This window comes from Podarcis raffonei, chromosome 4 (assembly GCF_027172205.1).
Source record: "Podarcis raffonei isolate rPodRaf1 chromosome 4, rPodRaf1.pri, whole genome shotgun sequence".
In the NCBI taxonomy this organism is placed as follows: Eukaryota; Metazoa; Chordata; class Lepidosauria; order Squamata; family Lacertidae; genus Podarcis; species Podarcis raffonei.
Window position 1 is genome coordinate 21,092,068 of NC_070605.1, and position 27,883 is coordinate 21,119,950.

Below are 27,883 nucleotides of genomic sequence, written 5' to 3' on the forward strand. Positions count from 1 at the left end.
AAAGGCTGTCTTCAACCTTTGTCAGAATTGATTTTACCCACCACATTACTGTCTTGTTTGCCACCTTTGTTCACGTTTGTGTTGAGCTTTAATCTTACAGTACAATTGTGAGGAGCATAGATGTGGAACCTTCAGGCATTCCTGCAGTCCCCCATTTCCCCTGCCTCCCAGCTGTTTCCCATGGATCAGATGAGGAGGAGACTGTGAGAAGAGGAGGCTTCAACCTCCCACCTCTACTATCTTTCCCACATGATCTACATGAAGCACCTACATGAAGCAACCTCACTGAGTTACAGAGCCAAGCAGGCAAGGGAGCAAGATTTGTCTCTTCCTGCATCAACAGCTTGCTGTGTTTCCTCAATGTTCACACACCATCTTAAGATGGAAAATAGAGTAGCCTGCTAGCAACTGAACTAGCGAATATTTATAGAGGTTTTACTGATGTTTCTACAGGTGTCTTACTCATAATGTTGCATGTTGTATACTGCCTTAATATACTTTTATTGAAAGTGCGGGTTAAACATATTTCAATAAATAAAACAAAATAGAATTTGCCCAACTCCCTTTTAAAAGCGTCTGTGTTGATGGTCATCGCCATATCCCGTAGCAGCAAATTCCAGATTAATTATGTGCTGAGTGAAGGAGGACTTCTGCCTTGCATTTCCCAACTTTCAGCTTCTGCTGAAAACTGGAAGGCTTGGGTTTCCCAGGACTTGACCCTGGGGAGAGAATTGTGAGATGTTTCATATATTATGATGTCATGAACAAACAGTGATGAGCCACAGACTGCATACAAGGAGAGAGGTGAATCTACACCTCTTCATTCACCAGACCATGGTGTTTGCTGTCATGTCTGAACTGGCAAACAATTCTCTCTGCTTGCCATGCAACCCAGGACAGGAGACTACCCAGTTGGGCTTCTGTGTGCCTCTAATATCAGAAAGAAGCACAGTGATATTTTCCTAAGCTTTAGAGAAGTACAGGACTTCATCCCTTACATGCTAGGCTTTGGACCTAGAGCCTGGACTCAGGACCTAGAGCCTGAGAGAAGGGCAAGGAGTTGTCCCTGATAAGGTGTGTGCTTTGGGGAGCCTCCTTGCTTCCACGTGCCTCCAAAATGACTCAGGAAGCTCTGACTGACAGTAGGTGACCTGCCAAGGCTGGTCTTAGCAGGTGCCCAATCACATAGACCACTAGTGCTGGACTTGGATGGGGAGGGAGAGGGAGCACTTAACCCAGGAGTGGAGAACCTGTGTTCCTCCAGTTGTACACCATTTTCCATAGCCATTGGCTATGATGACTGGGGCTGGTGGAAGCTGGAGTCCAGCCAGATCTTGAGGTTCCCCATCCTTGTTTTAACCCTTTCCCCACAAATGGTTGAAAGAGGAAAAACATACATTTAGGGCAAAGCCATTGGGGAAAATATGTGGGAACAGAAGCCAACTCCCACCCACTTTTTGCTAAATGTATATTATCACTTCTCACATAACGTGTACTTTGTCCCTGAGAGGGGGAGGAAAATGAGAGTGAAAATGGACACAGAGAGGTGCAGTAGGAACTGCAGATGTGAGAAAAGCTGAAGTTCACATATAGTTTTCAAATAACCAGCCAAAATATTTGGCTGCAGGCTTCTTAACTCCATTCAGCAGGGATCCAAAGGGTGGGGGGTGTCATGGCATTTTCTCACCCCAGCTTATTCCAGAAAACCATGAGAATTTGAGTTTTCTATCCTTCTTCATATCTACCTATCTATACATCAACTTGATAAAACTGTTTGATTTTCAATTTTTTCTCACATTTAAGAGCAGGCAAAATGAGCTGCGGTGAAGTGTAACTGAGAGGTCCGAACAGTGTAGCCGGTTTGAAAACTGGCAAACACCCAGTTGAGCAACCAATAGCCATAGAAGGAAATTTTTGCTATGGGAGGAAGGTCAGATTGTAGCAAGCCTGAAGTGAATGCGCTTGGGTTTAGACACAGCTTTTGTGGCGGAACAATTGCTTGATTAGGCGGAAGACGACAGGGAGTGGTGGAGATTTAACAGGACAAGCCAAGGTCCAAAACAGGTGAGCAGAACATAAGATGCCAAACTGGGTTTGCCTTTTGCTGGACTCTGGACAGGTAGAATGCTACAAATGAATCTGTATTGGAGAACATGCTACCTTATCTTGTAGAAATGTCTTAGCATAAGGCAAGCAGCGTGAACATTCATTATCTCTATTTGCATCAGGGACAAGTAATCACTTATTTGATTTTTTTGGGGGGTACAGGTTTTGGTGGGTGGGTGGGTGGGTGTATAACACCATTTTGAACCTTCATGTGTTAATACCAAAACTACCACACACACACACACGAGAGAGAGAGAGAGAGAGAGAGAGAGAGAGAGAGAGAGATCTGCAAAGTACACCACAAGTGCAAAAAACCTGCAATAAATAATGCAATGGACAATAGCCCCCAAAAGCATCTCGATAAGAACTCAATGCACAAGAATACTGAAAAACTTGCAGAGAGGACTGACAACTGGGTGGGAGTAGACTGGAGTGGCTGGAAGAGGAAGGTGCAGAAACAGTCATAAAGCCATAACTTTGTATGTGTGTGTGTGTGCATGTTAGAAAGGACCATGGTCTGGCTAGGTCACTTCCTAGTTCACTATTTTTAAATGTCTCCAGGGATGGAATTGAGAATGTCCATATAAATCCATGGAGAAATCTAAGAAGTCCATGTAGCTGGGACTGACACAAATGTGTCTTCATTTCATTTCACTTTTATTGTGTATACTGCCTTTATACAAGGTGGTTTGCAAGCTGAAAAAACAACAAAACAGACCACAAGGATCACACACCTAATAACAATCAGATCCAATACAAAAAAAAGTCATAAGAAAAACATATCTTTAAAATAAACAGCTTATTTCAAATAAAGAATATTCAATAACCCATTAGAATATATTAGTAAACAGTAAAATTAAATATAATCAAATAATAACTAAACAGTTTACACTTAACAATTACAATAAATAATTGCTAAACAATAATCAATACAAATAACGGAAATTCACAGTGCATGAAATACCAAAAAAACCCATGTAAAAGGATCCAGTTGTGAAAACAAGGACACACAACTTATAAAATTATTTTTAAAATATTTAAATAATGTCTTCCAACCCACCAGGGGCAAGAACAACCTCAAAGAGAACACAGGACTTGTCATATGCCTAGTGTGGAGAAACTGAAGAAAGAGAAATCCTTCTCATAATATTAAGGTAAAAGGTAAGGTAAAGGACCCCTGGATGGTTAAGCCCAGTCAAAGACAACTATGGGGTGTGGCGCTCATCTCACTTTCAGGCCGAGGGAGCCAGCGTTTGTCCACAGACAGTTTTCCGGGTCATGTGGCCAGTATGTCTAAACCACTTCTGGTGCAACGGGACACCGTGACGGAAACCAGAGTGCCCAGAAACACTGTTTACCTTCCTGCCATAGCAGTACCTATTTATCTACTCACACTGCCATGTTTTCGAACTGATAGGCTGGCAAAAGCTGGTACAGAGCAACGGGAGCTCACCCCATCACACTGATTCAAACCACCGACCTTCCGATTGGCAAGCCCAAGAGGCTCAGTGGTTTAGACCACAGCGCCACCTGTGTCTCTCGTAATACTAGAACTCAAGAGCAACCAATGAACCTGAACGATGGACTATCCAGAACGGACAAAAGGAAGTACTTACTCATACATCACACAGTTAAACTATGGAATCTGCTACCACCATGGGTTCTCTATGCCTGGTTTACCTTTGAAGTCTGATGGGGCAAGGGGAGTTTACGTGCAATCCTATCCCTGTTCAACAAGAATGAATCAAGATTAGGATGGCACTGTTCCTGGAGTGCAGAAATATAAGCAACAAGTCAAAACCCACATCCCACAATTTCCAAACCATTAACTGTAATCAATTCGATATGAATCAGATCACATACCCATAAGAACCAAGAGCTCAGGGACCAATAGGTTGTGGACTTGCCTGGAAAGGGGGAAAAAATGAAGCTCCTCAGGAGTCATTAGCCCCTGTTTCTTGCTTCCCTGTCGCCAGACTAATGCAATCATCATACTCAAAATGCCAAAGTTTGCATAAGTAGGAACAAAAATGAACTTTATTGGTTTAAGTAATACTGTTCTAATGTGCACACTGCATCACAAGGCATGACTTATTTTCGAAATGACCGAAGCAGTGTTTTCTGCAGGGACAGTGGAAACTGATTTTACGAGCAATTAAAACAAATAAAGAAAAACCCTTCCAGTTCATTGTGACGGCAGGACTACAGTGTAAAATGTGGTTTCTAAAGTTTTATGTGGACCTTTCTGATACAAAAGCAGTGGAAGAACACTTGCAGTTTATGCCAGACCTTCTTCTGCTCTAAAAGCATTGGGAGATCTAAGTAGCAAGAAACGATCCTATGATGTGGCTACCACGTCCATATTTCCAACTTTAACCTTGATATAGCTGTCTATGGCATGTTGGTGGCAAGGAAAAAAATAGATATATAAAAGATGAATTCCTGGATGCCAAGATTCAAGTTTGGGGCAAGTACTCTTTGGTGAGAGTCACAAAATCACAAACATGCAGCAAAGTAAAGCATGGAAATATAGGCTGTTAGACCTTTAAAATATACTCTTCAAAGTTCCTTCCAAGGTTCCCCACTTCCTTTAGCATAGAAAAAGACACATATTTGGTAAGTTAAAAATAGGTTCACTTACAAACTCCTCAAGGGTCCAGTTCATGTGCATTTCCTGGGGGGGGGGGTCACTGTTTTGTTTTTGTTCTTGTTTATATTATGTGTTTTATTGTTTTTTGTTTTGCTTTTTTTATCTTGTGAAATCTATGGATGAAAGGCACCATACAAATTTAACAAATAATAAATAAATAACTTTCCATATAGCCATCAGAACACACAGGCAGTGAAACCCGGCTTAGTTACAGTGATGAAAGTTCCTAAATTATTGGTGTAGGAACATAAGAAAGGCTTGTTAGAGCCATGTGGCTAAATTGCAGCAAGCAGCTTAGCCTCCTCACACACTGAGCTTCTCTGGTAGACTGAGGTGAACAAAGGCCTTGATTGCCTTCCTCCCAAGGTGAGGGGGAGTAGCCTAGCTAAGCCTAGCAGGACAGCTTACTCTATGGCATTAACCCCTTCATGCACTAATTAGACTTAAGCACGTTGGTTATATGAAGCTGGTGGTGTTGTGGTGAGATTACTAGAATGCACTTTATGTGGGGATACTTGCAAAGACTCTTTGAAGGCTGCAGTAAGTTCCAAGCACAAGTGCTTGGCTGTTAATCACTACTTGCCCTTGTTAAGTCATATTTCCAAGCCCCTGTGTTAAAAGATCATCACTAGATTAAGTATCATCACAACCGAAAACATTGGTTTTAACCTGTAAAGCCCCAAACAAGGGACCATCTTCTCCTTTATGAACCTGCTCTTTGTAAATTTATCCTTTGGCAGCGAGACAGGTTTCTTTCAAGGAAGGAAAGGCCGTGTGCATTGTTTTCTATTCAGGAACTTCAGTCTCGAGTCTGCTTAGCTTCAGAAAGGCTGCCAAATCCTAGACTTTCAATGATTAAGTGCACGGGATTCTTATCCAGCACTGAATATTGCAAGAAGGGTATATGGATCACTGCTCATAATATTTTGTTGTAACAGGGTTTTTTTTTCTAACATCCATGTTTTCCTTCTTCACAACTGAAACTGTTCGTTTTAACAATGCCACAAACAGTTTTCTGATGAGGTCTCTAAAGACTTGTTCCACAGACTGGAATGTTTCTGGAAATGTTTTTACCCTGTGAACACATTTCCCCCCAAACTAGTTTTAGAATGCTGTTTGAAAGAGATGAGAGAACAATTAAAACCACTTAGGGGTAGGGGTGTGTGGAAAGCAACATTATTAAAACTAGTTCAGAAAACTCAAGAAATGCATATACTGTACTGGGAAAAGAACAGAATGCCTCAGTCAACAATCTAGAATAATGCAGTGGAAAGTGCTCTCCATCACTGCTTCCACTAGTGATGGAACAAGCGATCAGTGCTGTGGCATTAATAGCAAGCAGATGCTCAGCAGCAGGAGCCTCACTGTGAAAACAGCATGCAAGCATTTGCAGATCGGAGGAAGCTAACTGCAAGGCTTGGCAGCTTATAAAGTGCATCCACAAGAGCAGAGAGGGAGGAAAAGGTACTGAAATGTAAAGGGCAGGAGCTCAGAGCCAATCACAATGGGAGTGCGCCTTTAATAGCAGTGCAGGATTTTAGCAAATGTTGATATTTAATATTTTTTTATATCTCACTTTTCTTCCAAGGAGCTCAAGGTAGTGTACATTGTTCTTCACAGCTACCATTTCATCTTGACAACCCTGAGGGAGGTTGGGCTTAGAGAAATTGGAAAGTTGCCCTAAGGTCACCCAGTAAATGCCATGCATAGAATGGAAGAACTGTCAAGTTGGAAGGGACCCTGAGGATCATCTAGTTGAACCATCTGTAATGCAGGAATATGCAGCTGCCCCATACGGGGATTGTACCTGTGACCTTAATTTTATCAGTACCATGCTCTAACCATCCTGTGTATATTTGAACCCTGGTCTCCCAGTGTGGATCTACACACGGGCAGGGGGATGCTATAAATAAGTCATAAATTCAATTGTTATAGCAAAAGGGGGGGGAACTGTATGTAAAATCGCATAGAAAAGTTTTGTGCTCTACAGTGCCATCTGGTGTTGCAAGTGTATAACGCATTTAAAACGCTGGGGTTTTTTTACTAATGTAGCTGGGTCCTAGTCCAAAACCCTCACAACACTGCACTGGTTCTCACCTGTATTAGAACATTCAGCTGCCAAAATGCTCTTGTCTACAGAAGAGTTTGAAAAGTATAAGAGGAAGCATAACTCTGCACAATAGACACTGAAGGCAACCAACAGCCTCTGCCTGGCACTACTGGAAAACTGCAGTATTACTCTTATATTCCTCCTTTGCAGCCATTCCCCTTAGCCAGACATGAAATACAGTAATGAGAACTATGGATATGCATTACAACAAGCAGGGTTTATTGTAACGTATCATTTCATCGTTCATTACAATTACTGTGTAAAACTATTAAAAACTCCTCTAACAGGCTTGCTAAATTTGCCATAATGGCCTTGCCAGATTTATTAAATTCTATTAGGGTGGGTGGTCACACAAACAACTTGCGACACCGAAAGCCAGCATCAGCACCCAGCTCCCTGAAGAATTATTATCTCGGGCATGCTCTTTCAATAAGGTCTCCTGCACCAAACCCTTTCGAAATGAATGGGGTCTGTGCAAGATTCAAGTATTGCAGGCTTGAGTGAAAATGTCAAGCAAAATATACAGAGACAGAGGGGTAAGGGGGGGGAGAGGCCACTGTATGATAACTGAAAAGGAACACTGGCCATATTTTCTGAACAAGCTAATTACATTTTCTGCTCAAAGTTGATTCATTATTTTAGCATTTATGAGGAAATGAAAGTCAGCCATGCAGAAATATGACTACAAATTACTGTTGCTCCAGACAAGTTTTTCAAGTTGTGCTATAAACCATTTGTGCATTAATGTTCCACAGAGTTTAGCAGGGCACTATTCAGAGAATGTAACTGCAATTAGCAACACGCTTTCGAAATATCTGAGATTCAAAGTATTGCAGCATTTTTTTTATTAACTATCGATCTCCTCCTTATATTGTAATATACAATTGAGGGCTTGTTTTATAGGTAAAGAAGACAAAGAGAAACAGCTATCCCATATAGCTAAATACTCCAATCTTGACCATTTTCTCACTCTCTTAGGTATTCACAAGCAGGTTTCAGGTAATTTCCATGTTAAGAATAACATGAACCTGTAAGGTGGCCCTTAGCAGAGTTTCGGATTAATAGCTGGATCCATTCCTGACACTTACATACATAACTGAGGATCTCCAGGGAGCACTAAGCCTTCTGCCCCTTTCTTGACAGCACTTGGATAGGCATACTACTAGCACAGGTAATGAAGGTACAGCTCTAAGGAGGGATGGGACGTCTGGAGTTGTCGATGAACCAAAAAGATACCTTTTATGAGGACTATTGGTCACATAGCCTAGTATTGTTGATGCTGATAGGTACCAGCTTAGTTCTCACAGCAACCTTTGTGTGAGTTATGTCAGGTGGAGAAACAGCTAGATGCCCAAGGCCACTCAGTTTGTTGAGAGATCCTCCTGACGAGGTTTGCTGTGCCCTCCAGATATTGTTGGGACTACAACTCCCATCAACCTCATCTTACATGGACAACAGATGATGGGAGTCATAGTCTAACATCTGCAGGACACCATTTTGGCTATTTCTGCTCTAGGCAGACCAATGGCTATTGAGGGGTGAAACCTGCAGTGTGGGAGGTTGGACTGCTGAGATCTGGGTTCAAAGCCTCACTTGAAAGGTTCTCTGGACAAACGACTTCCAGCACATGGTAAAACTGTTCTCGAACTATACCATAACCTAGAACAGGATGGGGGAATATACTCATAAGAGCATATAGTGCTTAGTGCTGCAAAAATCTGCAATCAGCCAATGGCAGAAGGTGTGGTATTATTGTGGAGTTTTTGAGCATCTGTTTCATGGCAAAGTCCTACCCATTAGTTTGGGGTTATATGCACACATATCCATTATATATGTTAGCAATCATTAGCCTATGGAATTGCCCCATTACGTAGAGAGAGAGAGAGAGAGAGAGAGAGAGAGAGAGAGAGATTTATTTCATTCCCAACTGAGGCTATGGTGTAATTTCAGTACTGGAAGATAATATAATACAGCTGTTGGCCAGTAAGTCACTTACAGGTTTTTCTAGTCCTTGAGAATTTATGCAATTTAGTGAAATGATGAACTGAGAGAGGATACTGGGATTGTATGGCAGGCAGTTTTCATCATCAAAATAAGTACTGGATTGTTTACATCTTTCTGTTTACATTTTTCTGCAGATTTTTGTATCACCTTGGCTCCAAGCATTCTTTTGAAACCCCAGCTGTACTACTGTAGAAGCCAAAGTGTTTAATAAAAAATGTTAAACCAACCTCAGCTGGGACCTTTACTTATTTTCCTATATGAATTGAACCTTCTGTTTGGCAAGAAAATGAAAAAGAAATGGAATAAGAAAATAAAGACAATTTATGGAATTATTTAAAGAAAGGCAGCGGTGTCACTTCTCTCTCCTGATTTGTTAATTGCAATTAATAGAGGGCTGATGGTGACATATCATGCTCGCTTCGGCAGCACATATACTAAAAAAAAAAAAATTCATGATCCAGCCAAAGTTAAACATTGAGAATGATGGACATTGAATGAATGAATGAATATACGATTGCAGCATAAAGATGGTTCCTGTTTGAAGATACTCTGATTGTTTTGTATTGCAAACTAGGCTAGTTCTTTAAATTGTCATAGCAGACAACAGTGAATGATGGGAATTGTTGTTGCTGGCATCCATCTCTCTTGAGAGACAATGGAGTATGCTTCCAAGGGTGAAGTCAAACCGCCGCGTTAGCAGCACCAAAGTGACACACCCCCACCGCTGGGCGCAAGCCTGGGCAGTTTGTTTGGAGGTCCTGAACTGCCCAGACAACAAAACCTCCCTCTCGGCCTCGCTAATGTGGTCCAAAGGAAAGCAGAGCAACATGTTTGCCACCAGCTTGGCTGCAGGAGTTGCCAGAAGGAGGCATGCAGGCATCCAACCATCTTAGGGATTCCACCCCAGATTTGTGTAGGGTTTACTCCTGAGCTTTTTCTTCTCCCTAAGATATCTCACAAAGCAGCGGAGGTTTAGGGTCAGAGTTTTCCTTCTCCTAGATGGGCTATCTTCCCAGGTTGACAGGCCCCATCTGCCCTTCACTTCCCTCTGTTAGAGTTCTGTTATGCCACTGTGCAGTTTTTGGAGTCACAAGACTCTGTTTACATTCCAGACTGTTGGAACTCTCACGGGAGACAGGAGACGGATGTTGATGTTTCTGGTTTCCTGTTTCTTTCTCCCAGTTCTTCACTGACTCTCACAGAGAGCAGATGACTATTCTATTCTTTTCTGTCCTGCATAGATAGAAATAAACCTAGCATATATTTCTCGCTCTTCTGCTGCTGTTTGGATACTCTGCGTAATGAGGGAACGTGCCTGAAGCCTCATTAAAGGCTTAGGTTGTTAATCACCGTTGGAAGAGAGCCTCGATGGATTCCGACGTACGTCGTGGGGGAGAGCCATTTCAGCTCGGTCGTATGGAATCTCCGACACCCTCTACACAGCATGTGCAGAAACCTCATTCTTGACCACTGGATCCAACGATTGGTCCTGTCCGTTCAGTCCAAAACTGAGTGGTTGAGCAAAGCTATGCTAAAGTATGGTTTATTGACATGAGAATTTAGCCTCTGTATGCTGAAAACAAATCCCAACAGCAAATGAAAATTTATTTCTCGGAATGAAAGATTTCAGTATCTTTGAATGCAGCGACTGTAGCATTCATGGATCCCACCTTTTAGCATGGCTTATTTTGAATTAGCTGTAAGAATGGCAGAGTTAATGGGAAGCTTTCCCCCCCGCCCCAACAAATTTTATGTTGTGGCTGAACGTGATTGCAGAATGCACTCATCTGTGCTGTTACCATAAATTACAGCATCCATTCTATTTTTTTCTTTTCTTTTTGAAAGAAAACCAAAACACCAAGATTAAAGCTGAGCCTCAGCATTAAACAGATGGCGAACTGCAAACGCTAACAGCTCTGATCACCTGCTGGAACGTGGGTGTGGCTGCAAACAACCTCCCTGACTCCAAACAGCTGATTAGAGTACATCAATATTTTTCTCTCTCATTATGGATGTGCAGATGTCTCTGGCAGCCCCTGGATAGCTCTATAGTAAAGGTAAAGGTACCCCTGCCCGTACGGGCCAGTCTTGACAGACTCTAGGGTTGTGCGCTCATCTCACTCTAGAGGCCGGGAGCCAGCGCTGTCTGCAGACACTTCCGGGTCACGTGGCCAGCGTGACAGGCTGCATCTGGCGAGCCAGCGCAGCACACGGAACGCCGTTTACCTTCCCGCTAGTAAGTGGTCCCTATTTATCTACTTGCACCCGAGGGTGCTTTCGAACTGCTAGGTTGGCAGGCGCTGGGACCGAGCGACGGGAGCGCACCCCGCCGCGGGGATTCGAACCACTGACCTGGCGATCGGCAAGTCCTAGGCGCTGAGGCTTTAACCCACAGCGCCACCCGCGCCCCTTGGATAGCTCTATATGGCATCACAAATGGAGCCAATCTGCTCCATTTGCACCCCTGTCACTAGGGTAGCTTCATTTTCTTTCATAAAGTTTTTTGGAAGGGTGTGTTTTCTACGTGGGTTTGTTTGCTAAATCAGGCACAACGCCTTTGCTGTATTTCCTAGCTTCACTGGATGTGAATTGCTGCAACGTGCAGCTCATTCAGCAATACGGTCTTCTAAAAAGCAGCTGGAGAAGGACTCACAGGAACCATTGGCTCATCCAGGAAAGCACTGTCTAATTCTGTACACAACATCGAATCACAGACCACGAGGGGGTCTAATGCAACCCCCTGAGATGCAGGAATCTTTTGCCCAAGGTGGGGCTCAAACCACCATCACCCTGAGATTAAGAGTCTTATGCAGCGGCTCTCCAGGGTTCCAGACAGAAGGTATTTCCTACTATCTGGTGATCTTGGGACGTGAACCTGGGAACTTCTGTGTACGAGGTCCTCCCCAACATTTAAGATTGGCGCTTAAGATTTAAGAAAGGAAGATGCTTCTGTAAAGGTTGGTGACCACTAGAATGTGCACCTTCCTGTCCAGTTGTTTTTGGGGGCAAAGGTGCATAGCATATGTTCTCCCAATGGTCTATGGCCCTTCTCTTCTCTGGAACTGACTCTGTTCAATTCCACACAACCAATTTTTTTCAAGTGCCAAAGCAACACTTCATCCCTCCTGAAAATATAACCTCTTGCCATGCAGCAATCTCTACAGAGCTCCTTTCCGCACATGGTGCTCTCCATAATCGTAAGCAGCCCTCTGTAATGTGGAGGCTGGCTATAACACTGCCCTGGATTTAAAGAACCAGTGGCGCAGTGGTCTAAACCACTGAGCCTCTTGGGCTTGCCGATCAGAAGGTCGGTGGTTCAAATCCCCGCGACGGGGTGAGCTCCCGTTGCTCGGTCCCAGCTCCTGCCAACCTAGCAGTACAAAAGCATGCCAAAAAGTGCAAGTAGATAAATAGGTAGCGCTCCGGCGGGAAGGTAAACGGCGTTTCTGTGAGCTGCTCTGGTTCACCAGAAGTGGCTTAGTCATGCTGGCCACATGACCCAGAAGCTGTACGCCGGCTCCCTCGGCCAATAAAGCGAGATGAGCGCCGCAACTGGACCTAATTGTCAGGGGTCCCTTTACCTTTACCTATGTAAGTATGCATGACATTGCAAGCGTCATCTAGGTTTCATGGTATCGCGCCGGAGAACTTAGCAAAAACGCCACATTTAGTACAACTGGGACATTTGGCCCAACTCATTTGCTACCTATGCATCCTAGCTGTTATTCCTCTTCAGGGACTGTTCCATTTGTATGAATTTGAATTTCTCCACTTTCTTGTTTCATGCAGTATTAAAAAGTACCACCATTCACCAGGTTGCCATCAAGGGATTATACATGTTTGGCCTTAATAAAGCATAGAATTGCAGTCTGCAAACACAGGTAAAATTGTATGCTTGGTGGGCGTAATTAAATACAAAGGCCAGCTGGCTCTCTGGGCTCTTAGATAAAAAGGAATTTAATCTTAGTTTAACAAGATATAAAGGAAACACATTTGTATAAGAAAGCCTCGGGATTTGCCCTCCTCTAATTACTACTTCACCCTCAAATCCTTTCATCCTCCCTCCCCAGTGCCTGGGGCACTGGAAGTATGTTTTGCAGGCAAACAGCACCCTGTTTATCATTCATTGCAGAATGAAGCTGCAGTGTAGAAGTGTCTGTAAAGGTGAATGTAGCCAGGAACTTACCGTATTTTTTGCTCTATAAGACTCACTTTTTCCCTCCTAAAAAGTAAGGGGAAATGTGTGTGCGTCTTATGGAGCGAGTGCAGGCTGCGCAGCTATCACAGAAGCCAGAACAGCAAGAGGGATTGCTACTTTCACTACGCAGTGATCCCTCTTGCTGTTCTGGCTTCTGAGAGTCAGAATATTTTTTTTTCTTGTTTTCCTCCTCCAAAAACTAGGTGCGTCTTGTGGTCTGGTGCGTCTTATAGAGCACAAAAATATGGTAAGTTTGAAAATGGGAAAAGCTGCACTTGCATGGGGATTCCATCTTTGCACATTTTGACAATCCTTGGATTGTGCAAACAGCGTTTGTGTGTGCTGTGTGGCAGCCAGAAACATTTTTGTCTTGCAGAACTGCAGGCTACTGTATATTTACTGGGACACATGTCTGTGACTTTCTGGTGTTAACTAGGGAAGTCTTAAGACAGCTTAATAGAAGTGCTAATGGTAAATAAATGTACAGGTGATAAAGTTTTTCCCTTGATCCCTCCAAAGGGTTGTGTAACTAAATAATTGTCCCATTAACAGGATTGGCAGCAACAGCAGCAGATATGTTCTATGCTTAAGTAATATTATTTTAGGGTCATTTGGTAGTCAATATCCATCTAAGCGAGGAGCTGGGCTTTGGGAAGGAGATGCAAGACTCTGGCAAGGTCCTCAAACCCTCCAACCTTTTCCCCAAAGCTGGGAATGTGCTAACTAGGCTTTGGGAAGAAGGAAAGAGAACTCTAGGACCCTGTCAGAGTTCTAACACATTCCTTCCCAAAATCCAGTGCCTCGCTTCCCCAGCAGAGTGAGAGCTGGGGGCAGGGCCTCAGATGTTGCCGAGGGCCGCTAAAAAACACCTTGAGGGCCACATGTGGTCTGTAAGGAATGAGGCAACTTTTCAGTATGGCCAGGGAGTCTGGGGTGACTGGAGCTGGAGCCCAACCACAACTCTGCCTGAGACATGTGCACAAACTTATAAGCAGTTATTTTAGACTTAATAAGAAAACTATAATGAATTTATGTGGAAACATATGGTTATGTAGGAAGTCTGCAGAAGAGAGAAAATGTACATTTGTATGTCATGTGATAAATTGTGGTGGAGGAATGACCCAGTAATCTTTTACTTCTGATTAACTTGGTTGCTTTACACATTTAAAGTGCTAATCATTCGACACCCACAAACTTTTATTATTCCTACAACTTTGGTGAGAAGTCGTTAAGATTCTGTGTCTGAGAAATGATGAGCATTTGGGTCAAACCTAAATTTATTTTCATCTCACTCTGAAAATAACGTATTATTATTATTACTATTATTATTTCAAAACAGGCATAATGATTTCACTACACGTTAAAGGTATATTGGCTCTGAGAACCAGGCCCTAGGATGAATGGATCTCTTCCCTCTTGAAGGCTGTTCTCCCAGATTAGGAAAAAAGAAAGGATATGAAGTGAGGCAGGTCATTTTGACTCAGGCTTTCTCTAAGCAAGCACACAGCAACCTCCTGTTAGCAATAGACAATGATCAATGGCGCGCACCTAGAGACTCTGGTAAAAAATGTTTTCCGTCAACTTTTGCTCAGTTTTACAATCTAAGAGGGTGTGTTGCAAATCACAGTGATTTTGTGGCCCGAGAGTTGATTTTGTTGAGTTCAAGTCACATCCTTGCGGTGAATTAATTTATTGGCTACTGAAGGCCATTTATTTCACAGCAGTTGCCTACAATTCCCAAACTGTGGGAAGTATGTCTGATAGACAAGTGCCTACACCTTATTGTTTCCAATAAGTGCAAAAAAACCCCAACCCTTTTTTATTCCTGCAAAATCATCTACCTGTGCCTATTTTATTTTATTTATTAGATTTATATACCACCCTCTGCAATAATATCAGGGTCATGGGTTTGAGCCCCACATTGGGCAAAAAATTCCTGCATTGCAGGGGGTTAGTCTAGAAGACTCTTGTGGTCCCTTCCAACAATAAAGCTCACCAAAAACCAACAGGCTACTATTATAAGCGCTTATGCACCAACACTGGATGCCAATGAAGACATTAAAGAAAAATTTTACTCGCAGCTGGATGCCGTCCTATCTGAGACGCCTAAGGAAGATTAAAATTATCCTCCAGGGTGATTTTAATGCAAGAGTCAGGCAAGATTTCAATCTGTGGCCTGGGACTATTCGGAGAGAAGGAGTTGGCAACAGCAACCAGAACAGAATCTTACTTTTGACGATATATGCAGCACACAACCTTGTTATTACCAACACACTCTTTCGACAAAAAAATAAATTTAAAACTTCATGAAGGCATCCTTGGTCAAACCACTGTCACCTTTTGTTGTTGTTTAGTCGTTTAGTCATGTCCAACTCTTCGTGACCCCATGGACCGGAGCACGCCAGGCACTCCTGTCTTCCACTGCCTCCCGCAGATTGGTCAAACTCATGTCACCTCTTAGACTATGTTATTGTCCATGCTAAAGATCGCCGTGATCTTAGCAAATCGTCTCTTAACAATATCCGAGGTGACCCTTCCTGAATCCCAAAATGCTTTTCTGCCTTCTAGGGGGACAGTGGACATGATTTTCACCACTCAGCAGCTTCAAGAAAAATGCAGAGAGCAAAACCAATCCCTGTATATGGCGTTTATTGACGTGACTAAGGCTTTCGACACTGTAAATCGTAATGCCCTGGGGACTGTCCTTCTGAAAATTGGCTGTCCAGATAAATTTGTAGACATCATTCGGCTCCTCCATGATAATATGATGCAACAATCGCAGATAACAATGGCTCTCAAAGTGAACCATTCACAGTGGGATCAGGTGTTAAACAGGGTTGTGTTATTGCCCCAACTCTATTCATTATTTTCATTGCCATGATCCTACACTTTGTCGAAGGGAAACTCCTCACTGGAGTAGAAATCATATATCGAACAGATGGAAAGCTCTTCAGTCTGAGCAGGCTGAAAGCAAAGAGTAAGGTTACCGTAACTTCCGTCATAGAGCTTCAGTATGCTGATGGCAACGTAGTGTGCGCACGCTCAGAGGATGATCTCCAAACCATCTGAAATATCTTTGCAGAAGCTTACGAAAAGCTTGGCCTATCACTCAATATCCAAAAAACCAAAGTGCTGCGCCAACAAGTACAAAATAACCCCTCTGCAGCACCACAAATCAAACTCAATGGTGTAACATTGGAAAATGTCGATCACTTCTCCTACCTAGGCAGTTATCTTTCCACAAGGGCCAACACTGATGCCAAAATCGAACATCGCCTGAGCTCTGCGACTGCGGCTTTCTCCCGATTGAAGTGTAGAGTTTTTGAGGACCGGGACATTTGCAGGGAAACCAAAATGCTTGTTTACAAAGCTATTGTACTACCAACCTTACTATATGCTTGTGAAACATGGACCACTTATAAACGCCATCTCCAACTCCTCGAAAGATTCCATCAACGGTGTCTCTGAAAAATTTTACACATCACTTGGGAAGGCAGGTGAACTAATGCCAATGTACCAGAAGAAGCAAAGATCACCAGTGTTGAAGCAATGATTCTTCAACATCAACTTCGTTGGACTGGTCATGTTGTGCGGATGCCTGATGATCGTCTTCCAAAGCAACTACTCTATTCCGAACTTAAAAATGGAAAGCGTAATGCTGGTGGTCAACAAAAGAGGTTTAAAGACTGTCTCAAGGCAAATCTAAAAAAATGTAGTATAAACACTGACAACCGGGAAACACTGGCCTGCGAGTGCTCCAGTTGGAGAACAGCCTTTACCAAAGGTGTCATGGGCTTTGAAGACACTCGAACTCAGGAAGCAAGGGAGAAACATGCTAGGAGGAAGGCATGCTTGGCAAATCCACACTGTGATCAACTCCCGTCCGGAAACCTATGTCCCCACTGTGGAAGGATGTGTGGATCCAGAATTGGTCTCCACAGTCACTTACAGACTCATTGTTAAAACCGTGTTTGTGGAAGACAATCTTACTCGGCTACGAGTGATTGCCAAAGAAGAAGAAAATCTATGATTCTGTTTTTATTGTTGGTGTCTTTTATTGTTAGTCGCACCAATTTTTTTGTTAAGAGTTTGTTTTCATATTCATCAAGTTTCTTTTATGCTATGTACTGTATGTATGTATGACCATCTTGGCTGTCTCTTAGTGAAGACCCAGGTCATTGAGCCTGAGCTTCCACAGCCGCCATGAACCACCATTGGCAGGACTGGCAGCAACAGCAGCAGATACGTTCAGTGTTTATAATATTTCATCCTCTTGCTAATTATGCTGTTTTAAATGTGCATTCTGTATTTGACTTCCTTTAGCCATGTTTTCTTTTGAAATGCTTAAGTTAAAAAAAAAGTTAGCCATGTGTATTCTGTACTTGACCTCCTTTGCAAAGATTTTGAAATCTTCAAGATAATATTTTAGTTTCCTGTTACCTATGTTGTTTTGAATGTATACTTCACACTTGACTTTATTCAGAAATGTTTTATTGATTTTTTTTTTATGTAGGCTGCAACCTGTTCCCTCCCCTTAAAAATATATAGTATAGAAATAAAATGGATAATAGTGATAATAATATGTAGACTTATAGCCACTGAACTCCTTAATCTTAATCCTTTCCTATTACTGCTGCCTCCTACCAACAGTCCTATTCTGTGCCAGGCTGTGTTAATAGGTTTTGGCAAGTTTAAGTGGTATAAATCAGAGGAGGTGGATAGCAAAATGACTCATGTTAAGTAGTTAAGATACAAAGGGAAAGCATTAGTGAGGAAGAAACTATGCCTCTTACAGCCATCACTGAATGTTTCAGATTCTTGTCATGTTACATAGTGTAATCAGTTCTTATTCTGTACAGGGGAATGACTGTACCTCTCAAACGCATTAACAAGTTAAAGTTGTCACCATCAAATCAAGAAACAGAAAAACAGGAAGCACAGCATGTAAAGTTCATGTAATTTCTCAGAAACTCTATTCCTTTAAACATCTGTATACATTTCTATGCATTATTTTGAATGTATATATTCTGGATTTTTAAAAAAAGGTAACCAAACACAAATGCACCATTTAAGATAGCTTCATTAATTTATTTCTAATTTGGCTACACTGAAAGGTGCTTTCAGATTTACTCATCCAGAGGCAAAATTGATGAAATCTGATTTTCCTGGCTAACCCAGAATGTACCAGGTTTGGCAGCTCAGGAGGCATGGAAAAGTGAGGTGATGTGCTCGGTTTCTTTCACACAAAAATTTGTGAGAAGATGTGACCTAAATCCCAAACTAAGTGTCAACATTTCCAAGGAATTTTGCATATTGAGCTGCAGTCTGCAACAGCTTGATGTCAGCAGTCTTTAACCTATGCGGAGATTATTCTGTTTGGAAATACCAGTGTGTATGTCTTGCTATAACTAGAGTGTTGTTAGGATGGATAGCCAACTAAAATCATCACGCTAGGGTGAGGGAATATGCCATGCAGATTAGCAAAATAAAATTACTGTTGCAGATGGTAGTGGTTCGTGGCCAAGTTTCCCTTATATTCACAAGGCATGCACAACTGGTTGTGACCCATTCATGTGTGGCATGGACTCCTGATGTTACCCCCTACTCCTATGGGGGGAAAGAGTTGACATGTTGGTTGGAAGGGGAAGGGAGCAAAAACATCTGTCGCATAACTGGATTATGCTTCAGGGAATGTTAATAATGGTCTGCTGAAATGAGAACTCTCTGGCAAGGACCTTCACAGATATTCCATGCCAGAGAGCGCTCATCTCTCCTTCTCAGCAGACCCTTATTAACATTCCCTGAAGCATAATTCACTTACCTGACAGATGGTTTTGGTTCCCTTCTCTTCCCCACCCCCATTCCCCCCAAAATACACATTTCTGCTCCATTTACACACACACACACACACAACGCCTTCCTACACGTATGTCGAGTCCAAGACGGACTAGCGTTACGCAGCAACTCCTAGTTCTGACACTTGAAAAGAGATGCCTCTTTTTTTTCCTTTTGCATCTATCATTTCCTTTTTCCTCTCCACTTCCTGCACTGGGCTGTAGGCAGGAGATAGTATTACTCATTGCATCTGGTGAGAATTTGTCAGTTCTTCAAATCTTTTTCAAGTATGTGTGCTGCAGTAGAGTGGGAGGCCAAAGACTCAGGTTGGCTGTGCCTAAAAGTGCCTCTCAAGAATACAGTACAGTGGTACCTCGGGTTACATACGCTTCAGGTTACATACGCTTCACGTTACAGACTCTGCTAACCCAGAAATAGTACCTCAGGTTAAGAACTTTGCTTCAGGATGAGAACAGAAATCGTGCTCCGGCGACACGGCAGGCCCCATTAGCTAAAGTGGTGCTTCAGGTTAAGAACAGTTTCAGGTTAAGGACGGATCTCCAGAAAGAATTAAGTACTTAACCCGAGGTACCACTGTAACTGAAAATACAGAGTTCTCAATAAAGGTACTTCTGGGCACCCTCCCTTTCTTTTCCACCTTCCTGGTGGTGTTTCCCCCCCCCCCACTTTTTTTTCCTTTGGAAGAAACCACTGAGTGTCAACCTGGGGGAAAAGAGGTCTCTGCATCATTGCCAGCAGATATAATGGGGTGGGAGGAGGGGAAGCAGATAGTTTGAGGTTTCAGAGAGGCATCTGGGCGACCACAATGCCACCTGAGAGATCTCTCTTCCAGCTTCCCTTGGCCAGAGTGCGGGCTTCCCCCAGGTCACCATGAAGCAGCGATGGTCTCTTCTCTCACCACCCCTCTGTGAGCCATTAATTCTTCATACTGCTGGCAAAAAAGCAACCCAATCACACACTCCTGGTGCCTTGCAGCCTTCCTCCAGCATGCAGCAGGTACATCAAGTCACATCTTTGTATCCTGTTCCCTTAGTTTGTACTCGCAATCATTTGTGGACATTAGGAGTCTCGCTCCATGTGAAAATGCACTGGGAGAGAGAGAGAGAGAAATCTGTCCCACCCCCACACACCCTCCCTTATTTGTAACTGCCCTAGTTAGAAGGAAACTGTTATTCATTTCATTCCACTGGAATCTTTTCTAGCCTACAAAGGACCTCAGGATGTTTAACGCTAGTACAGTGGTACCTCGGGTTAAGAACTTATTTCGTTCTGGAGGTCCGTTCTTAACCTGAAACTATTCTTAATCTAAGGTACCAGTTTAGCTAATGGGGTCTCCCGCTGCCGCCGCACAATTTCTGTTCTCATCCTGAAGCAAAGTTCTTAACCTGAGGTACTACTTCTGGGTTAGCGGAGTCTGTAACCTGAAGCATCTGTAACCTGAAGCGTCTGTAACCCAAAGTACCACCGTAATGGAACTGCACTGTAGGATCTCTAGAGTAGCTACACACTCCCTCTGACAGCAGCCCCTGACAAACATCCTGCCATAGTATAGGAGTTCCCCACATTCACCTTATTCCCCCCTCTTCCAAACACACCTGTAACTGTAACAAAAAGCTCATGGTCAACCCTGTGTAAGAACTGTCGCCTTCTTTATGCACCCTGCCTTGTTAAGAGCAGGGATGGGGGAACCCGTGGCTCTCCAGATGTTTCTAAACCAGAAATCTCACCCTCCCTGACCATGGCACATGCTGGCAGAGCCTGTGGAAGTTGGAGCCCGCCAACACCTAGAGGGCCATACAGGCTTCCTCATCACAAGTGAGAAAGCACCTGCATCCCTGTGTGTCACCTCCCTCCTTCAACATACAGTTTACATACATTCTCTTCCTCACATTCCACTTCCCATTGATTGCCACACACACAAATACACTGTTCACTTACAGCCCTCACCAAAATACTCCCCGCAGACACACATCCCTAAACCTGGGCAGGAAGGCGCATGCTCAAATGGTTGCCAACCTTGATGGAAGCACCAGCAGCGATCAGAACCTCAGATCTTAATGTGTTAAAGAAGAGCTGTGGGAGAGTGCATGCTTTGCACGGGAAAGCTCCCCGTCATCTCTGCGCAGGGCTGGGAAAGCCCTGAAATCCCGGACAACTGCTGCCAGCCAGTGTAGGCAATAGTGAGCCAGGTGGAACCCATGATCGGATGCAGGATAAGGCAGCTTCCTCTGCTTGTAAATACATAAGTGTGTTGGTGTGGGTTTTCCCTTTGCCTGTTCATTCAACTGGGCTGGGAAGCAGCCAGCAGCTAACAGTTCTGGAGGAGCCCTTCCCGTGCCACATCCAGCCCACAGGGGCCTCCATTCCTATGTATGGGGTGCCCCAAATTCTCCGCTGCTAGTGGACAACAAGTTGGCTGCCTCTGCCCCTTGGGCATGGCATCGGCTACCTTCTACATCCCATCATTCCCTCAGTTCCCACGCCTAGAGAGCTGGGCAGCGAGCTGCCCACATCTTTAATTTTTAGCTGTAGCTAATGCCACCCTCAATCTCGCACACCACCCTGTGATGGAAAGAGGGGCTGCCCCCCCCCAATCAATCAACATCAATACAAATCTGAGATTCTGCACCCACCCCAACAAAAATCCTGGCTACACCCATGAGGATGCCTTTCTGGAAGAGAAAAACACACTGACTCCATTCCACGAGAGAAACCACTAGCGCCAGCCACCTATTCCCTATCTTCCCTCCACGGGTGCGGATTTGAATAAAATATTGAGGGCGGGGGCGCCCCAGGTAAGCCCCGCCCTGCATGGTCACATGACATGGAACACCATTCGAATGGCAATAGTCATCAACTTTGCGGGGGGGCTCAGATATTTTATTGTGGGGGACGAAGGGGGCCTCGCCCCCTAGAAGTTGGCTCCTAGGCTTCCTTCAAACCCCACGGCGGAAAGGCTCCCTAGATAAGGATCGCCCCCCCCCCCAGGCCTCCCACATCTTCCCGCGCTTTTCCCCTTTCCCAGCGGGGGAGGCTGGAAGCCACAGGTGCAGCTCCGTGAGGGGAAAAGCTCCGCGCGCCAAGAGGAGCTCCCTGAAGGAAGCTCTCTGGATCCGGGAAGCGAGTCAGCCCCGCTACTGTTTCACACGACCCCCTTTGAACTCTTGTGTTTCGAAAATGAGAGAGAGAGAGAGCAGCTGGCTTCTCTCTGCCCCATTCCCACACCGTCGTCGTCGTGAGGGAAAGAGACGCGCCTGACTTTCCACCCCTCTCCAAAAAGCGGCGCCCACCCCCTCGCTTTGGCGGGAAAAAGCCACTCACGCGGGGTAGTAAGCGTAGGGCGCCGTGCAGTTCTCCTCACACGCCTCCGAGTCCATCAGCAGGTAGTCGCGGCTGTCGTTCCTCCGCGCCCCGCTCGTCGCCGGAGAGCAGCTCGGCCCGAAGGGCGGCTGGCCAATTTGGCTCATGGCGCTGCTGCTGCTTCTTCACCCCGCTCTTGGTTGGGGTCGTCGTCCCTGAGAAAGCCCCTCGTTTCCTTCTCCTCGAATTATTATTTAAAGGATGACACCCCCCCCAAAAAAAAACACCTGACACACACAAAGGGGGGAGAGTGGGGCGCTCCTCGCACTCGGGGCTGCTGCTTTTCCTTCAGAAATAAGGAGAAAAAGTGACCCCGGGGTTCCCGCCGCCGAGGAGGAGAGTCGCCTGCTTGGCGCGCCCGCCGCTCGCAGCTACGGGCAGCGCGGTGTCCCCATGGCGAAGGAGGAGCCGGGGTCGCCGGAGCTCCAGCGGAGGCAGCGAAGCCCCGAGCAGCCCTTCGCCTTCGCTTTGCTGCCGGGGTCGCTCGCTGCAGTCCATGAAGGTAGCGGTGGCGGCGGCGGCGGCAGCAAGCGAGCAGCCCCTCAGACACCGACTGAGGCGAGCAGAGAGAGGAGTTACTATGTCAACCAGCGAGATCCGCCGCCGCCGCCACCCCTCCGAAAGTCGTCACTGCCCGCAGCCTTTGCCAAAAAAAGGAGGGGACTTTAAAAGTTTGCGCAGCTCCCGCTGTCGAGGAAGAAAGAAGGGGGAAAGGAATGGAGGAGAGAGAGAGAGAGAGGAAATCACACGGCGCAGGAGGAAAAGTTCTGGCGCGCCCGGCCGAGATGCGAGGCGCACCATCCTCGGCAGCCACGCCCCTCGGTTCTTGCCCGCCCCCTCGACGTTCCCTTGCTTTCCCCTTTGTAGCGCAGGCACGTCCAACAGGTAGATCGTGATCTACCACTAGATCACTGGTAGATCACCGGCTCCTCCCACAGAAGCTCAACAACTTTGGCTCGCCTAAAAAAAAAGCTCAACATTTTCTCCCTGCACCCACAAAAAACGGGGCTTTCCTCCTCCCTAAAAAAGAGCCCAACAACTCTTTAACCTGAAACCCCAAAAACGGCTTTCGTTCCTAAAAAAAGCTCAAGAACTTTGACCTGAACCCCCCCCCAAAGGGGGTAGATCACTGCCAGTTTTTAACTCTGTGAGTAGATCGCAGTGACTTGGGAGTTGGCCACCCCTGTAGTAGCGCATAATAAGGAAGCATCCTGTTTACAAGCTGCCTCCCGAGGGAGCAGCTCTTCCGGAGGGTCTCCTCCTCCTCCTCCTGCGTGCGATCCTATGCAAAGGCATCGAGGCGGCCCAAGAGCTAGGATAGTCCCGCTTCTGGTTTAGACTCGCCACCTCTCTCCATCGCCAAACATCGTGGAAAGGTGTAGCTCCGTCGGTAGAGCAGGAGGCTATTAATCTCGGGATCCTTGGTTCACGCCACACGTTGGGCAAAGAGATTCCTGTGCTACAGAACTAGTTCAGTGGTTCCCAACCTTTTTTTTTTGCCATGCCCCACCTAAGCATCTCTAAAATCCTGGTGGCTCCCCCCCCCACACCCCCAATATAATTCTTATTATTCAAAAAATGAACTACTCACATGGAGGAGGCCTAAATGTCATTCACTGTTAATAACTCATTCTCGAATTGCCCCCCTTAAAAATCAAATTGCCTCCCTGTAGGGTGTGTGCCCCATGTTGGAAACCATGGGACTAGATGATCCTTAAGGTTCCTTCCAAGTTCCAACACTATGATTCTATAATAGGTAAAAGTAAAGGTACACGGAAAACTCTGGGGTTGCGGCACTCATCTCGCTCTATGGGCCGAGGGAGCCGGTGCTTGTCCACAGACAGCTTCCGGGTCATGTGGCCAGCATGACTAAGCCGCTTCTGGCGAACCAGAGCAGTGCATGGAAACTCTGGTTACCTTCCCGCTGGAGTGGTACCTATTTATCTACTTGCACTAGTGTGCTTTTGAACAGCTAGGTGGGCAGGAGCTGGGACCGAACAACAGGAACTCACCCCGTCACGGGGATTCGAACCTCCGACTTTCTGATCAGCAAGCCCTAGGCTCAGTGGTTCAGACCACAGTGCCACCCGCTTCCCAATGATTCTATGATACCCTCAGCCAAAGAAGGTGCAGCTGCTCCAGTGTTTGCCTTCCTCTTACCCTCTCATTGCTTTTTTAAAAAAAAATCCAGTATCACGATTGTTAGATAATGAGCCTGTGGCAGAGACTGCCTTATCCTTTTAATATCTGCACAGCGCTTAGGAAAGTTTCGAAACACTTTATAAGTGTGCCATCCATCTCTTTTTCACTTTGGCACAATAGCTGGCCATTAATCTGTCTTTTCAGGAAATACATTTGATAAATATGTTCTACTCATCTTTTATTTTTATTATTTCTTTTTTAAAAAAATATAATAATAATCCACAATGGCCTGTAGTCTTTTTTTCTTTCTTTTTTTTAAGCAGGAGGGAAGAGGCATAAAGGATAACAAGGGCTTGTTACAGGATGACTTTCATGTAAATAAAATGGATGGCTTGCATTACCAAAATGTACTTCAGCCCCATGATAGGCGGCTGACTGGAAATTGTGTTTATCTGACACAGATGCATCCGTCTTCATACTTGGCATGGTGCATGCCTTGCAATTAGGCATCTGGTTGTCTATTCTGGACAAATATCTAATTCGCCAATTTCGCATAAGGGCCACAGAAGAGCCTGCTGGATCAGGCCAGTGGCCCAATCCAGTATCCAGCTCCCATAGCAGCCAGCCAGATGCCTGTGGGAAGCAGGCAAGGCAAGGCACAAGAAGGTTCTGGCTGAATGGTTATTGGAAGCAACACAGCTCTGCTGAGTGCAGAGTTAAAGGGTAGGGGGAGGAGAGCTTCAGGGCGCGAAAAGCTAAGAGGAAGAAAACAAAGCAAAGAAACTCAAATCACACATCTACCACACTAACTTTAACTCACTGCTGTAACATAACATTGGGGAAAAGGGGAAAGTCAGAGCTCGACCATAAAGAAGGCTGATCGCCGAAGAATTGATGCTTTTGAATTATGGTGTTGGAGGAGACTCTTGAGAGTCCCATGGACTGCAAGAAGATCAAACCGATCCATTCTGAAGGAAATCAGCCCTGAGTGCTCACTGGAAGGACAGATCCTGAAGCTGAGGCTCCAATACTTTGGCCACCTCATGAGAAGGGAAGACTCCCTGGAAAAGACCCTGATGCTGGGAAAGATGGAGGGCACAAGGAGAAGGGGGCGACAGAGGATGAGATGGTTGGACAGTGTTCTCGAAGCTACCAGCATGAGTTTGACCAAACTGCGGGAGGCAGTGGAAGACAGGAGGGCCTGGCGTGCTCTGGTCCATGGGGTCACGAAGAGTCGGACACGGCTAAACAACTAAACAACAACAGCAACAACCACACTAGCTTTAACTCACTGCTATAACGTGACATGGGTGAAAAGGGAAAAGTTATCTCTACGTCACGTCCAGTTCATTAGACGCCACATTTAAGGTTCACAAGTAATTGCAATCATACTTGAAAACGATACAGCATTTTCCAAACTCACTCGCTGTTGCAAAGAAATACTAATTGGATTGAATTTATTCCACTTAGGCTTGCCTTCCTTATTGTAAAATTCCCATCTTTCAATAAGATTTTTAGGTAAGTATGCTCAATTTTGTAGGGATTTCAGTTTCTTTTACTAGCTGATATCAGTGCACCGAGTTAATGATATTGTGCTGAATATCAAAGGCTAGGAGTACTTAGTGGTTGTGTTTACTTGCTTTGGGGCTCAAGAAAGACAGAAACATAGGATTAAAAAACCCAACCGAAATACTCTGTAATTGCTTCTCCCTGAATTATAGCTATTGAACATGTTGAAAATGCTGCTATGGACAGATCACAGTTTTGTGTGTGATGATTATTTTTAATTCTCCCCACAATTCAAAACATTGTGATTGTTCCTTTATTGCTTAAAGAAGGGTGTAATCAAAACATTATTCAGCCTACTGACACAGTACTTATAAACAAGCTTCAGCAGATTTTTGCTGCTTCATTGCCCTCCAAAATTTATAAACAACTCATTGAAGAGAATGAAGGAGTGAAAGAAGCGCATTTGGTTTCTGTTGCAAAATGACATTGTAACCCAGGCTCAGTTGTGGTAAAATTATTAATCTGTAATATTAATTATGAATTTGTTTAGTCATTTTGTACAATCAAAGCTCAAAGTGTCCTAACAAAATTAAATACCAAATATAAAATAATTTTCGCTTTTAACTATTAAGTTTACTCACTTTGTTTTTTATAAACTTGTTTTTAACCTTGATTTTTATTTACAGTGTTAATATATATTGTATATCCTTTGTAAACCATTTGGAGGTTTTATTTAAATTTAAGAGGCATACACGTTTTGTTAAATATAATAAATTTTATTAAATATTAAACAACAATAATAATAACAACAACCAATAAAATTAATATGGTATGAATATCATTGGGTCCAATCTAAGTCTGTGGCTTTACTGTAAAATAGTATTCTGGAGTAAAGGAACAGCTGAAGTGCTGTTAAAGAATCCTTTTCAACATGACTAAAGAGTTGACGATGTTCCCACCACATAGTGATGCTTCCAGAATGACAAGGCATTCTCCACCCCCAATCTGGTTGAATGCCACATCATCCTAGAGATTTTCAACATTTTTGAGTCCACGGCTCCCTTGACAATCTACATTCTTTCTGCAGCACCCCTGTGGGGCTCAGGAGCTCAGTTATGTCACCCCTTGCCTTCAGAGCTGGCAGCCTCTCACCCTTTTTTGAACACCCTCTCTTGTGGAGTGTTCCCTCAGCCTCTTCTGTTCTCCCATCTCTTTATAGCCAGGGCTTCTGCAATAAACAGCCGTGCGAGCCTTTTGGAGGCAGAGACGCGAGAGGGCATCAGAGAAGGGAGGAAAGGAAAGAGGGACAGAGGCCAGTGTTGCCCATGGCACCCCCGACCATCATTCAAGGCACCCCAGGGTGCCATGGCACACTAGTTGAAAACCACTGTCCTAGGGGTAGAAGAATATTAGACCAGGGACTAGTTAGAGCTAGTTCAATCTGAAGCTGGGAAGACCCAGAGACTTGACTTGACTATGCTGGAACCCAATTGTGATGACTTTGGGAATTCCCATAGAAATCTAAGTGGGGAGTAAGATCTGTTGGAATGTTAATGCTATATGAGCCCTGCCCTCTTTATGTTAAGCATATAGGCTCAGTCAATTGAGAACAAGATGGAGATGGACCACTGACATGCTCCAGCAAGCTTTCCTTGTGTTATACTGTATATGTGATACCATACATCAAAGTCACCGCAGTCAAATTTAGCAAAAAAGATGAAGGGTTAAGAAATCTCTTTGTTAACTCCCCTCTTCAACCATGTGAATCCAACCAGGGAGGATGTGTGAGCTGATCAGTCCAAGTCCTAACCGTGTGCTTAGAAATGTTTTTACCAAGTTCTGTAACTGCATTTTTCTTGCTGCTGCATGGAAAACCACATGAATCTGGCCTTTGACGTTTGTAAGTAAAACCATTATTTTAAACTTACCAAATTGTGTGGTCTTTGCC

General features: G+C 44.4%; 1 protein-coding gene across 1 annotated transcript in view; it reads right to left on the reverse strand.

Annotated features, from left to right (window-relative positions):
- The window catches only part of TRPC6 (transient receptor potential cation channel subfamily C member 6), a 68,308-nt gene extending 45,508 nt beyond the window's left edge, over positions 1–22,800 (reverse strand). Inside the window, exon 1 of the mRNA XM_053385678.1 lies at positions 22,246–22,800. Coding sequence (XP_053241653.1) covers positions 22,246–22,391 — 146 coding nt within the window. The 5' untranslated portion in view covers positions 22,392–22,800. The remainder of the gene's footprint in view (positions 1–22,245) is intronic.
- Between the last annotated feature and the right edge of the window lie 5,083 nt (positions 22,801–27,883).